Consider the following 14,762-nt stretch of genomic DNA (forward strand, 5'->3'; position numbering starts at 1 on the left):
GTGTGGAGATCACACCACACAATCCGTTGATTATTCCACGGTATTGAAATTATATTATCTAATCAATAACAACAATAAACTACCATAAAAAATTAAATTAAATTATTATCTAAGGTATGAATTTATACGATAACTTATAAATTTAATTAATAATTTGGCCAAAATATTAAAATTTTTTATTCATTTTAGTTTTTATATATTTTTATGCAATTGAGTTTCTATTCTCTTTTAAAAAAAATCTCTCTTAATTCATTAACTTTGTTAAAAAAAAAAAAACTCAATATGATATTCTCCACTAAATTGGATTTAATGTCATCTAAAAGTGTTATGTATTAAAATTTGAGTCTGTCAAATGTTAAAATTTGAATCATTTTCTATTTATAAAAAGATCATAGAATTCTAAGATAAAAAAATAATTCAAATTTTGACACGTAATAAATTTAAAAATTTTGACACATAATATTTCTAACTTATGTTAAAGTTAACTTAAAATAAGGAACCACATTTAAAAAATTATGAACTAAAATAAGAAAAACAAATATAAAAAGCAAAATATTAGTAGTGATAAGTTATGAATGAATGAAATATACATGAGTGAACATAATTACTTTTAAAAAAAAGTAAAAGAAGTATTGTGTTTACATATTTAAATTGTATATTAAATTTAGATTTTGAAGGAGATGATTTGACTTTAATAATATTGCATTTATATAAAAAAAATATTAAGTGATCAAAAATATTAAGTGATGAAAGTTAATAGAAATGGTTTCCCATGTTTTTCTTCATATAAAACAAACAAACAATGTATTAATCAAAAGTTTTAATGTCAACTCAAAAGTTTTAGCAAAATAAAAAAAGACAAATTCATGTATTAAATTGACTAAGACGAGAAAAAAAAAAACTACAAATGTCAAAGGATTATTTACATTTGTTGTTCACCTCTTTTGCTTTTTAAATCTATATATCCATCTTGTTTGATCCTTTATATAATTTTTTTGCTCAAACGACCAAATTTATTTACAACAATATGAACATCCCTTAGATTTCGCAAAATATTGTTTTAACCGGCAAAGAAGTTGATATAACTTTTCCCCCTTATATTTCTGTCTTAAAAGTACCTTCCCAATTTGTTAAAAAAAATCCATAAATGATCAAAATCTATGATCCAACAAATTCGTTTAGGAACCAAAAATAAACGTTTTTGATCTTCAAACCATTGTCTGTTTTTAAATTATACAAATAAGCCTTGCAATTTATTGTCATAAAACCAAATTGATCTTTCTTGAAAATTAACAGTAAAGCTAAAAATAATATTTAGAGATAAGTAGTAGCAGAACAACTTTTTACATGCATAAGTTTAATATAATAATGAATTACTTAAATTCAGAAAAGCATAACGCAAACTGAAAAGAACAAAGAATTGAAGATGGTAATGTGTTATAATCTAAGCTTAAATACCTTTTCCGTTCTCATTTTCGTATTATTTGTTGCGGATAGTCATTTTGACAGAATGTTTGAAATGGTTCTCATTTTTACTGAATGTTTAAAATGGTCCTTATTTTCACTATTCGTGTTTGATCATTTTCTGTCACGCCGTTTAAATCAGTAAAAGAGTATTGTACAAGTGATATTGTTTGTATTACGTTGCATGGGATGTGTTACGTATACTGTACAAGTGTGTTAATCTATAAACCAGGCAGAACATTATAACAATCCAAGCACAAACAAACCCAAAATAGAATTACGAAAATCCTAACCCTCGAGCAAACACAACCCAGAAAACCCTAAACCCACTTAGCTCGTTGATGATGATTAACTTGAGAATTGAAATGAAGAGCTCGACCGCAATCCAACGATGAAATGACAAGTATTAGCTGTTTCTTCTACAAATCCGAGCTTAAGAAAGACGAAGATGAAGAAATCGCCTCTAACAATGAAGAGCATGACTGCAATAACTCAAGCCCTAATTGCAAAATTTTCCCCAAGTTGGAAAGTTAATGTTAATTAGCATATGTACCGTACACGTAACACACCCAATGCAACGTAATACAAACAGTGTCACCTGTATCCGTTACTGATTTAAACGGCGTCACAAAAAAAGACCAGATAAAACACGAATTGCGAAAATAAGGATCATTTTAAACATTCGGTAAAAATGAGAATCATTTTAAACATTCTGTAAAATGAGGACCATCAGCAACAAACACTACGAAAATGAGGACGAAAAATATATTTAATTCTATAATCTCTGGTAAAGAATACAAAGAATGAGAAAAGTAAATGCATATACTTTTATGTCAACTAATCTAAGAAGGTTCATGAGCTGAGCTCCTCCGTGTGAAAAACCTGAAAATTTTTTACTATAAGAACATTTTCAATCAACCAGCATCTTGTTCTGCTAAGATCCCACCGGAGCTCTTTTAGGCTTTGCAGTATCAGCGGCGACGGTGGCGGTAGATGGTGGCGTGTTGGATTGTGAAGTGCTTTGAGCTTCAAGTGTTTGTGGAATTGTAAGTTGGGCAAGCAGTGTCTTTATCTGAGTTCCTGTGAGGGACTCGTGCTCCAAAAGAGCATTTGCAAGTGCATGAAGCTCCTTGATGTGAGTGGTAAGAATGGTTTTTGCATTGTTGTAACCACTCCGGAGAAGTTGCTTCACCTCATTCTCAATGAGAAGCCTTGTCTCTGAGCTCATGCTCTTCCCACTATCTTTGTATTCGTGAGTGACTGGTCCAACTTCATTGCCCATGCCATATTTGGTAACCATGATCCTTGCCAAACGAGTTGCTTTCCTGAGATCAGAGGATACACTAGAAGAGACTTCATTTTCTCCGAAAATGAGTTCTTCAGCTGCCCAGCCTGCCATGTAAGTATCTATGGCGGCAAGAAACTGTTTACGGGTACGTTGATTCTGATCTGCATCGGGCAATCGGATAACCGTGCCGAGAGACGTGGCACAGGGAACTATAGTTGCTTTGTGAACAGGGTCGGCACCATCGGTATAAATGGCAGCAAGAGCATGACCAGCCTCACGGAAAGCAGTTACCTTTCGTGCCTCCTCAGATACAAGAGCTGACTTGCGTTCACTTCCCATTAGGATCTTGTCTTTTGCAAACTCTAAATCAGCATTTGTCACAGCGTTAGAATCATTCATCGCAGCCTTGATAGCAGCCATGTTAATCAAGTTTGCAAGGTCAGCACCAGAGAACCCAGGTGTTCCTCGAGCAATGATCCTTAGATCAACATCAGGATCCTTTAAAACCTGTATTTTAAAGCATGTAAAGAATCTATGATCGACCACTTACCACCAAACAAAAAACTATAACCATTAATCAGGTTTAACTCCTTTTCCTTACGAATATAACAGTACAAGCATTATGATTCAATTGTGACCAGATTTTATTGGTTTCTGTCGCGAGATAATTAATGTCATGTGGACCAGATATCGATGTTTGTTCTATGATGATGGTGTTTGTAAGAGACAATACAAAGCATACCTCTGACATGTGTGATTCCAAAATCTGGTGTCTTCCTCTTACATCCGGATAGGGAACATCAACATTGCGGTCAAAGCGGCCAGGTCTGACCAGTGGCATCATCCAATGATTTCGGAAAATTAGTTGCCCCAATCACAATTATGCCCTCATTTTGCTTGAATCCATCTAGCTCAACCAATATCTGATTTAATGTCATTCTCATGAGTTGGGTCCCATGGATTTCGCTTACCTCCTATAGCATCAATCTCATCAATGAATATTATACAAGGTGCTCTGTTCCTTGCTGCAGAAAAAAGATCCCTCACCCTTCGCGCACCAACACCAACATACAACTCATCAAATTCACTTGCACTGCTGGAGAAGAATGGAACCCCAGCCTCACCAGCAATAGCTCTAGCCAACATTGTTTTTCCAGTACCAGGTGGTCCAACAAGCAAAACTCCTTTTGGAAGCTTACCACCAAGACGAGTAAACCGCTGTCACAAGTGAAACAAATCACAATTATAAATATCACAAGGAAATGTAAAGTGCCTGAAATGTATGCAACAGGAAGCATCAATTTATGCCAAAAAATCTACCTTAGGATCTCGAAGGTAATGAACAATTTCTTCCAGCTCAGCCTTTGCCTCATCAACACCTTTTACATCACTAAATTTTGTGCTTGTTTCCATGATGGGTTGCACTTCTTCATTTATACCAAGTCCTAGAAATAGGTAAATGCAAACCAGAGAACATGTCTTCTAAGATCAGGTTAAAAAAACTAAATGAAAAAACAATACTGACTAGGAAAATACCTTTCCTAATTCCTTTATCTTCAGGGAGTGCTCCTACACCACAAATGAAGAGAAAGGCCAACACAATGGACTTGAACGTACGCCATAACTGATCTTTTAAATTCCCAACTTTAGCCACCGTATGGATTGGATTACTAGCAGTTCCAATAATATTTCTTTTTGCTGATTTTCCTAAATTTCTTAAAGCAGAAAGTCCAGCTGCAGTTTCTCCCACACACGCTATTGAATTGGACATGCCTGAAATCTCATATCACCTCTGCTCATAATTTTTGCTCTAAAAACTATGCTAGAGAAAAAAACATCCAAAATACAGATGCAGTATGATCAATATCAGTATTATTGAAGTGCCAATTTTGGTCAGCTGAATATATTCTCTGTCTTGCATCATTTTGTTCATGCAGTCATATAAAATCATACTTGTCCAAGGACTGCATCAAAGGCCAAAAGATGAATAACATTCCTGATTCTAAATTTAATTTAATTGCAGAGAAAAATTAGATACTTTATCAATCTGAAAAATGTGAAATAAGCACCTCTCCTAAATGTCTTGAGTAATTCACTTTCGTCAAGCCTATTAACTTTCACCAGTGCTTTCACGTATTCGGAAAGAGCCGAGAGACTATTATGCAAATATGGTTTGCTTTCAAATACTCTAATCACAGCCTCAGGATCATTCTGATGGTAAAGTTGTTTCAGATAAGCAACTTCAGCGGCTTCATCTGCTGCATCACGAGCTCGACGAGCTACACTGCCAAGGTAGCTGGACTGAAATCTCTTTCGCCAACCCAAAAGTCTATACCCTACATAATTTTCAAAGTGCAAAATGCCAAACGCAACTCAATATCCAAGTACTTGGAACACGAACGTATAACTAGAAGTTAACTATAAGAATAATGCATGGTCTAGGAGGAAGATCTATATACCTGGACGATGTTCAAACTTATTGACAGAAAAATAGCTTGTAGCAAACACACTTTGAATCTGTCCAAATTTTGACTGTCGTCTTTCAACCTGTAAAAATCTCGAATACAGACACAACCATTCGTTATAAGGCCTAAGAAAGGTTTAAATTTTCTTATCCTGAATCAAAAACTAGAAGAAACCCCTTAGACCCATTATCCATTAAACTAAAAAGAATGTAGAAAACGGTATGAAAATCACAAGCGAATCCTATAAAAGGTACATTAGAGTTTCAGGAAAGAATAAAAAACAAGGAAAACATTGACGAAGAGGAACAGGAATGAACTAGCCTGCGATTTGAAAAGCCTCAAAGCCATGCTCGCGTGATCGAGCTATCTGATTAATCCTTGCAAATGAACCTTCTTAAGATTGATGTGTGTTGGGAATGTTTGAATGAGAATTATTTTCTTGAATAAACGGAAAAAGAAAATCGATAGCATACCCTTCACATTTTAATTATGAAACTGAACCTCTTCTCAGTTCAGTTGTGTAACTGAGACTCTTTCCTTCCTTTTCACCAAGAAAATCCCAAAAACCGATTTCCATGCAAGCTTCTTCTTGATATATAATCTACAACATTAATGAACTAATTTTAATAAAAATACTTTTACAAGTTAATAATAATTTTTATTCAATAATTATAATAATAATAATAATAATAATAATAATAATAATAATAATAATCTTTTACAATAAGAAAAAAAAAGGACATAGTCATATGTCTCCACTAATAATTTAAAAATATTTTCCACCTCTGTGACATTATGTTTTAAGGTTGGAATTACAAGGGGTTGATGTGAGATGTATTATTTCATCCTATTTTTATACAGCAAAAATCTATACCGTAAAAATTTATACGTAACTCTCTCTATCCTATATCTAATGGATATAAAACTTTCCGGGTTAAATAAGATTAAATATATTTTTAGTCTCTCAAGTTTTAGTAAAATTTGAAATTAGTTTTTTTTCAAAAATTTTGACCAATTTAGTCTTTTATCTTTAAAAATATGTAATTTAGTCTTCTAACCAAATTTTGTTAAGTTTATTTGACATTTCAAGCGCATTTCATGATAGTATTTGAATTGTTTACCCCGTTTGATATATTTTCATTTCAATATTAATTCAAATATTATCATAAAATGGGTTTGATATAAAATTTTGAAAAAGAACTAATTTCAAAATTCAATTAAACTTGAAAAACAAAATCATATTTAAGCCAAACTTTTATTTCATTCACAGAAGAAGTATCTCGTGATTGAGTTTATTCCCGTTTTATTATTATTTAATTATTAATTAATTAATTATAATAAAAAAATCATAAAATATGAAAATAATATTTTCAAATATTTAATATTAAAATAATGTTTAAATGTTAAATATTTAGAAATAAATAATAACTATATAAATTTAGTACTAAATAACAATTAGATTAAAAACGAAAGAATTATATAAAATATTTTGTAATTCCACACAAATAAAATTTTATAACAAAAACAACAATTCTTTTGAAAACGTTAATAAAACAAAGTTCATAAAAATAAAATTATTTTTCAAAAAATATAAAAAAACAAATATTCATAATATCTCAAATGTTTTTACCTTTTTTTAATTAAAAAAATTTAAATTAATAATAATTTAAATTTTGGATATAAATTTTTTATCTTTTGAATTTTGCGACAATAACATTAAATTATTATATTATAGTAAATGAATTTTTTTTTTAGTAATAAAATTACATGTATGAGAATTAGTTAGAAAATAAAAATGATTATATAAAAATCATTGAAACAATATTTTACATAATAAAAAATAAATAAAAGTATTAAAAAAAGTATAACTAATCAAATGTGTGTCCAAAAACTATTTGATACACCTTTAAATGAAATTGCACAAAAGACAAAAATTATATAATTAAAGATATAATAAGATAGAAAATACTTTTGAGATTTGAAAAAACTTTTCATTAAATTAATCGAACTATCGAACTATTGAGAAATAAAGAGAATTGTTTTGGCAAAAAAAATTATTCAAATGAAACAAAGATTAAGGATAAAAAATAATAAAGAAATGTTTTTTTTTTATATTACATAAATGAAAGGTTTATATAATTGAACAATTAAAATTGAGAGAGTCAAACATCTTCATGTGAAAAAATAAACAATAAATAAAAATACTAAAAATGAGTAGAAATAATCAAATGTGAGACCTAAAATCTATTTGATTAACTAAAATTGATGATACACCATTTCAACATAACTACACCGATAACTCTTGATTTGTTCCCATTTTTATTGACTAAATGCATCTCTTGAGTATTGTTTTTGTTCTTAATATTTTTGAGTTCAATATGAGTTTGGTCCTTCGAATACAACGAAAAATTACAGATGGTTCCTGCTTGAAACTTTGATTATGTTTGATTTCTTACTTTCAAAAACATTGGTTTTAGTCTCTCATTTCCAACAATGTTAAATTGAACCATAAGGAGTTATGTTAAACTGCTTTACTTGTTATCTTGTTCAAGAGATAAACTATAGTCTTAAGCATTTCTCCCTATAGTGATTCTGGTAAGGAAGAATGATTAATCATACTTCTCACCATATCATTATGAGTATGTTCTACAACATCGTTCATGCTTGGTTTCCCAAGCATTGTATACCGAGAAACAATGTCATACTCTCTTAGGAAAAGTGCAAAAGAACGTTGTTCATATGATCCATCATATTTACCATAATATTCACCGTCGGTCAAATTGAGACTTCTCATTAATTAAAAATATTTAGTCATACCTTGAATAATTATCTATGAACGCAATGAAATAGTGCTGCCTATTCCATGATGTCATAGGGAATGGTCTAGAAATATTTGTGTGAATTAATTATAAAACGATCATTTTTAGCCCGTTGAGCTCCTAATTTTTTAGAATTTATTTGTTTACCTTTAATACATTTAACGCAAACCTCGAAGTCTGACAAATTTTCTAAAATTTGTTTGTTTGTTTGGTTGTTTGTTTATTTATAATATAAATATATGTATAACCCTCATACAAAATAAAATTTTTAACACAATTGTATATAATTTTCATTTGTTTAAAATTGTTGAATAATATAATAATTACTTTTTTGCATACTTAAGAGGTATACTATAATAATTTTCATGTAGATGATCGGAGAATCAATATATTAATTTTGATTTTGTTAATTTTTTGGAAATATATACTTAAAAAATTGATTTAACCGTTGGTTATAAAAATCAATGTATGAGTCTAAGTTTCATATTAAGATGAGGAATTGAGTAAGATATAAAAGAAGAAAAATCATAAACTCATTTCTTAGGGTTTTGGGTGGAAGGTGGTGTTAATATCCTATATGAGGTAGACCCATGCTTCATTGGTATTGTCTTTTTTTAGTGATCTTCTCTCAAAACATTTGAACACCTACAAAGATGAAAACCCATTGAGTTGGAGGTGGTGTGTAAACGAACTCATATCTCATTGATGTTGTATCCAGATAAGATGACATATTTTTATTTCAAAATTAACCATTATATATGAATGATATTCATTCAATAATTTTGTATATGAATGTAATTAAGATATATCGAAGATCTCTTTGGGAAAATGCTCCATTAAGTCCCAACAAAACTCATTTGAACATGATTTGTGTTCGCAATTCTCTGGCATGTACATGAAGTGATGAAATGATGTGGATAAAGAATTAGAATTGAAAAGAGTGGTTGGAAAGTAGTGCAGTACCCTTTTTGTTTTTATAAGCAAAGTGGGATATTCTGTTGGTTTTGAAAGAAGTTCCTGAAAGTTAACACACATTATCTGTTGGTGCAATAGACATGCCCCTAATAGCAGAGAGGACACAGTAGTACAATTATACTATCTCGTAGCCATCAATCATATCATGGAAAAGAGAGAAGATGCTTATAAATATAAATATATATGAGCATTATTATTGAGCACTAGCTAGGTTCTGCAACTTGGCAGCAGCACCTTCTTCCAAGTAATCAGAGAGCATTGCAGCTTTATTCCCTCAAGATGCGAAGCCATGAGTCCCTATTTGTTCACGTGAAGGGATAGCCATAAGCATTCCAGAAACGGGTGAAGATGAAGCCATATTATTATACCCTGTTGTAGTAGTAGTAGTAGTTGTTGTTGTTGTACATTGAGGCACGTGAACCTGCTGCAGAAACAAGTGGGGTCTCACTATCATCGCTTGTGAAGCTGCTGCTGCACTCACTGTTACGCCTATTTGTGAGGCTTTTTGCAACAAAGCAGTGGCTGACATGTGAGGAGAAGTCGTGGAATAATGGAAGGAACTGAAAGAAGGAAGAAAAGAGGGTGTTGTTGTAGAAGAAGAAGAAGAAGTAGTAGTAGTAGTAATAGGGTTAGGGTTTTGATCATGGTGGAACAAGGAGTGGTGTGGTGTTGAGAAGTCTAAGGTGGTTCTCAGTGATTGTTCCAACACTGTTGGAGAAGATAACCATGAAGGAATTTCTTGACCTAATAGGTTCAAATCTTGTTCTCTTTTCATTACCAGTGATGATGATGATGATGGTGGTGCTTCGAGTTGAAGGCCATGGCTTCGAAATTGGGACTGAGATGATAATAGAGAGTGAGGGTTCACTGCTCTTCCACTTTCCTGTGCTAAGGCATCACAGAAGGCTCTGTGAGTGATAAAGCTGTCCCTTCTGCAACCACACAAAAGCCAAACAACAAATTCAGTTTTGTTTTTTTTTTTTTTCTTTCTTTTAATGTTACATGATTATGTTTTTCATGAGACAGTTTTGTTTAATGCAACTCTGTCGGAATATATTTATATAAGTTAATTATCAAACTGAAAACTATTAGTATATATTATAAATAATTCATATTCAGTGTTCTTTTTTTCATGTATATAAATGCACACAGATTCCTTCCTAGCTAGAGTACAGTTTTTTTGTTGTTTGTACTGTTTTATACACTTTCCCTTTTCATCTATATAATTGTTAATCCACACTCTTTCCTCTTCCTTCCTAATACCTGGAAGTAAAATAAAAAAAATAAGAAATAAGTTTATTTTGATTCAGAAAAAAATAAAAATGAATAGAATGTGGAACATATTTATTAATTATTAATATTTTATTTTATTTTTTTGTTTTGTTATAATGAAAACCATAAATATTAATAAAATATTGACAATATGGTCATTAAATAGAAATATACTATATGCTTTTTTTATCACCATGTAATCAATTATGTCATTATATATATATATATATATATATATATATAATAAGAGTGATGCAGGAATCAATGTTAAATTTTATATTATACATATTTTCAGAGAAAAATAAAATGTCTGTGATAAGAAAAGCTTAGACTTATTTTCTAATGAAAATAGATGTATATTTAGTCTAAAAGAAAAAAAGAGAGATGAAAATAAATGTATTTAACTATAATGATAAAAGAAAAAGTGTTACATGAAAAGCTTGAAGTTGAATTATAAGTTTTTTTCCCTGAGTTGAGTAGGTAAAACTGAAATTGTTCATTAATTATTCCATCGAGTTCGAATATAATACTGAAACTTGTCTCAAGACAAAAAATCTATCTCAATTTTGTCTCGAAATTCAGATGAAATAAAAATAAAAAGAGACTTATTTTGCAAACTCAATTTACAAAATAAAGTTATTGTTTAGATATTTACTAAATTTGTCATTTATTTGGCTCCTGCCAAATATAGATTTTTTCGTAACAAATATATAAATTCGACTCCCTATTGTGGATTTACATTACCAATCAATGTAAATATATATATATATATATATATATATATATATATATATATATATATATTAAAATAAAATTCTTGATTAATGATTAATTTTAGTCAAAAAAAATAATTAATCACTATGACCAATTTATAAATTAAAAGTTATTGATAATTAAAATAGTTTCGAAAAATTATAATTTGTCTTTAAATTGATAATTAAAATAGTTTTTATTATTAATTTGTCTCTAAATTGGTCACTAACATTAACTACATAAGTTTTGACTACCAGAAATATTGGTCTGTAAATTAGTTTTCAATTAAGAAATTAATTTCTAAATTAGTCTCTAAACATATTTTTTTGTCATAAAATTAATAATTTTTTGATAGTTTTCTTGGTGATATAAATAAACTTTTTATACTAATAAATTGCTTAAATTTTGCTTCACTGTTTATGCCAATGTTTTTACTTTATTAACTAATTAGAAATCCAAGTTATAAACAAATTCACTATTGGAATAACAATGTAAAAGGTGTTTTATTATATCAACATATTCTAATTAGTTTTTAAGCATACACTCATATAATAACCATATAATTAATTAATTATATAATTTCTATTAGTCAAAGCATACATATAACAATGAAGATAATACATAAACCTGTTGTTGACCAACTGTTATGAAATGATTTTTTTGACAGAAAATTAGTTAATTTGAGCAATTTAGATTGTGGTTTCAGAAGATAAGCTGCTTTTGGAATCTAGGAATGAGTTAAAAGCTGATTAATTAGTTAATTAATTATAATCAATTTCGATGTATTAAAATATGTTAAAAAGATTTAAAAAATTGTAAATATGTAATGCAGAATAAAAAATAGGATTGAGAATTTTGACTGAGGAATTTACCTAGAGAAAAGGGTACCACAGTCACACTTGTATTCTCTGGTGCCACAGATTTTGGAGTGAGCTTTCCAATCAGATTGAACTGCATAGCGTTTGGAACACTTCTCACACTTCCATTTCTTCTCTCCATGCTTCCTGAAAAAGTGCTTCTTGATTCCAGTGAGGTCCCCAAGGGCCCTTGAAGGGTCATGGTGAACACATGATGCCTCTGGACAAACATACACTTTCTTTCTCACCTCTTTGCTGTTCTTCTTCTTCAGCTTCCATGGCAGATTGTGCCCTCTTCTGTGAAGCTGCAGATTCTGATCCCTTTGAAACCCTTTCTGACATATCTCACACACAAACCTGTTTGTTGCCAATAGGGTCTCTGGAGTCAATGCTATCACTTCTGCATCAGGGTCTGAAATCAACCACACCAACAAAATCAACTCATACACTACTACCTCTTCAATTCAAATTCAACAATTCACAAAACTTACATTAATTATTACTAGCCTTTTCAGCAAAGGAATCATGTTTTTAATGCAGAAACTATAACTGTTTGTTTTTTCTTTCTTTCTTATATTAACCAAACACTTCATATGAAGGGTTTTATGATATAAATTTGTTGAGTTCATGAAGTAATAATATTAAAAATCATATTTTGACAGATAAATGTATATACATCAAAAACTGATTTTGGCTGCAACGAATTAGAGAGAGAAAAAAAAATGGTATGAATTAATGTATGACCTGGGTGGCCTGGAAGACTTCTCTTCTTTTTTGGTTGTGGTTCTTGATTTATTGAAGTGGAAGAGTATTGGTGAGCATGGAAAAAACCATTGTCATTTCTGATTCCTGAAGAAGCACTTATTTCACTCGATGCAGAAGTCAAATTAGACATGTTTTTTTCCACCACCAAAACCTATATATACACAAGTAGATTAGGTAAGAAACCAAACTACACTGCACAAAGGTGAGATATTCACACAATATATACAATATGTTGATGAGAAAATAAAGTTATTTGCACCAAAAGAATTTCTGAGATCTTGCAGATGAAAAGGATAATACTATAATGGATCTGATTTTCTTCAGCTGATGGATCCTGCTTACTTATATAGCTTTCTCTCTTCTTCAAAATTTTCAGAAATTCTTGAGAAAACCACCAAATGAAAGAGAGAGAGAGAGAGAGAGAGAGAGAGAGAGAAAGAGGAAAAAAGCTGAGAAAGTTGAATGGATCCCGAGAAGGATTTGCCTTCAAAGCTATGGCTATTCACTTTAATCACTTCTGAAACTGCCACAACTTGTTGGTAACTTAGCATCAAGCATCAAGCACACCAAGCATCAAACATGAAGCATCATCACCTGGTATAAGAGTGTGAAGAAAACACATATATGAGGTAAGTGAATTTCTTAAGTATAGATCTCAGTATCTAAGATATCAGTGTTTAATGTGAGTAACCAAAAGAAAAGAAGAGAATGAGTTAATTATTAGGTACCTACTTGAGGAAGTTTTTGAGTTGTGAGTGTGTGAAGAGAGAGAGAGAGAGAGAGAGAAGAGATTGGAATGTGGATGAGGAAAAGGATGTGTTTGAAGATGGCACGTACAAGAGACCAAAGCACAAGCCAAACTGGCTTGTTCTGAAGTGCACTTTCTGTCTTTTCCCCCCTCTTTTTTTTTTTTTTTTTCTCTACCTCACAGTTTTTCTTTTTAAAAATTTTCTTCCTCAATAATTGCACATTATAACATTATCATTTTCTTCCACACTCTTCAATTTTTTTTTCTTCCTCAATAATTGTACATGGCATAATAACTTGATGATTTTCTTTCTTCTGTGGGTCAACTCTGTGGAGACTATATATGTATACAATGTGTTTGAAATATATGTTGTTATTAGAGTTATGATTCACATTTAACATATAAAAATAATAAAATTATTTAAAGTAGCAGTCTTAAGAAAATACTCAGATGTAAATTATAGATTTAAATTTAATTTGATTCAATAAACATGGATCTAATAATTAGTATCAAACTACTTTAACTAATATCTATATATTATTGATTATTTTTAGTGACTTTTTAAATTAATTATAATTCTCAATTTCAAATTCAGTACTTTATTTAAGATATCCCATTTAGTTTCATTTAGACCAACCATATCTTACTATCAATCAATTTTCAATGATGTTTTTACCAATTTAATTATTCCAACATAAAATTCAAAATATATAGTACTCTGTGTAACTGTATATGGTTATTTATTTTAATTTATGTAAAAATACATTTTCATTGAAATTAGAAAAAATAAAGTTGACCATTGTAAATTCTATATTAAATTCTATATTAAATTCACAAAAATACACACACAAAAAACTAATCCATGTTTAACTGTATTATTTTACAGTGATACGTACATAATATATTTTACTTGAAATATAAGTTAATATAAATAATTATATATAAGATATATATAGTGAGAAATTCATGTAAAATTCATTAAGTAATATAAAAAAGTATGACAAGTTTTAGCAGTTAAAAGAGAATATGTTGTACTTAGATGCATAAAATGTATTTTTTATGATGTGACTACTGATATAAAAATGACCTAAGTATAAAAATATAAGAGATAAGATGAACCTATCTTCTCTGCATAAGAAAGATGCATGAGTAGGTTATATAATAAAAACATTTTGAGAGAGAGAGTAAGAAAAATGATAGAATGTTACACGAAGAGGGTATACAAAATATTATTCTCTCTCTGCATGTTTTGTTAATGGTGGATGTCTGACATTGATTGATTATTCATGCCAAACATTCTGTCTTCCTAAAAAGTAGAGATAAAGTGTCCGTGAGAGTGTGAAAGATGAAGAAGAG

At 30.1% G+C, this 14,762-nt stretch overlaps 1 protein-coding gene and 1 pseudogene across 6 annotated transcripts; both read right to left on the reverse strand.

Annotated features, from left to right (window-relative positions):
- Positions 1-1,411: 1,411 nt before the first annotated feature.
- Positions 1,412-5,565, reverse strand: LOC114194373 (ATP-dependent zinc metalloprotease FTSH 4, mitochondrial-like; annotated as a pseudogene). Its single transcript, XR_014984172.1, has 7 exons — positions 5,525-5,565; positions 5,212-5,342; positions 4,822-5,088; positions 4,289-4,525; positions 4,073-4,197; positions 3,495-3,970; positions 1,412-3,259 (listed from the first exon to the last, which is right to left on the reverse strand). The product of XR_014984172.1 is annotated as an ATP-dependent zinc metalloprotease FTSH 4, mitochondrial-like (transcript).
- A 3,415-nt stretch (positions 5,566-8,980) lies between these two features.
- LOC114194375 (protein indeterminate-domain 7-like) lies at positions 8,981-13,509 on the reverse strand. 5 transcript variants are annotated; one of them, XM_028084550.2, is made up of 5 exons: positions 13,387-13,509; positions 13,143-13,252; positions 12,638-12,809; positions 11,909-12,305; positions 8,981-9,943 (listed from the first exon to the last, which is right to left on the reverse strand). In XM_028084550.2, the coding sequence occupies exons 3-5, from the start codon at positions 12,786-12,788 to the stop codon at positions 9,286-9,288; spliced, it is 1,206 nt and encodes a 401-aa protein (XP_027940351.2). In that variant the 5' UTR covers positions 12,789-12,809; positions 13,143-13,252; positions 13,387-13,509; the 3' UTR covers positions 8,981-9,285. The 5 variants fall into 5 exon arrangements, with proteins under 5 accessions (XP_027940351.2, XP_027940352.2, XP_027940350.2 ...); XM_028084551.2 differs by having other exon boundaries at positions 13,391-13,502; XM_028084549.2 differs by lacking the exon at positions 13,387-13,509 and having other exon boundaries at positions 13,001-13,364.
- Positions 13,510-14,762: the final 1,253 nt, after the last annotated feature.

This window comes from Vigna unguiculata, chromosome 8, assembly GCF_037176805.1.
Source record: "Vigna unguiculata cultivar grain cowpea cultivar isolate G323 ecotype 2 chromosome 8, ASM3717680v1, whole genome shotgun sequence".
Classification (NCBI taxonomy): Eukaryota; Viridiplantae; Streptophyta; class Magnoliopsida; order Fabales; family Fabaceae; genus Vigna; species Vigna unguiculata.

Coding starts and splice junctions, on each gene's coding strand:
- LOC114194375 (XM_028084550.2), bottom strand. CDS start 12,788: ATGTCTAATTTGACTTCTGCATCGAGTGAAATAAGTGCTTCTTCAGGA. Junction 12,306..12,637: donor AAGTCTTCCAGGCCACCCAG/GTCATACATTAA, acceptor GGTTGATTTCAG/ACCCTGATGCAGAAGTGATA. Junction 9,944..11,908: donor TGTGGTACCCTTTTCTCTAG/GTAAATTCCTCA, acceptor GTGTGGTTGCAG/AAGGGACAGCTTTATCACTC.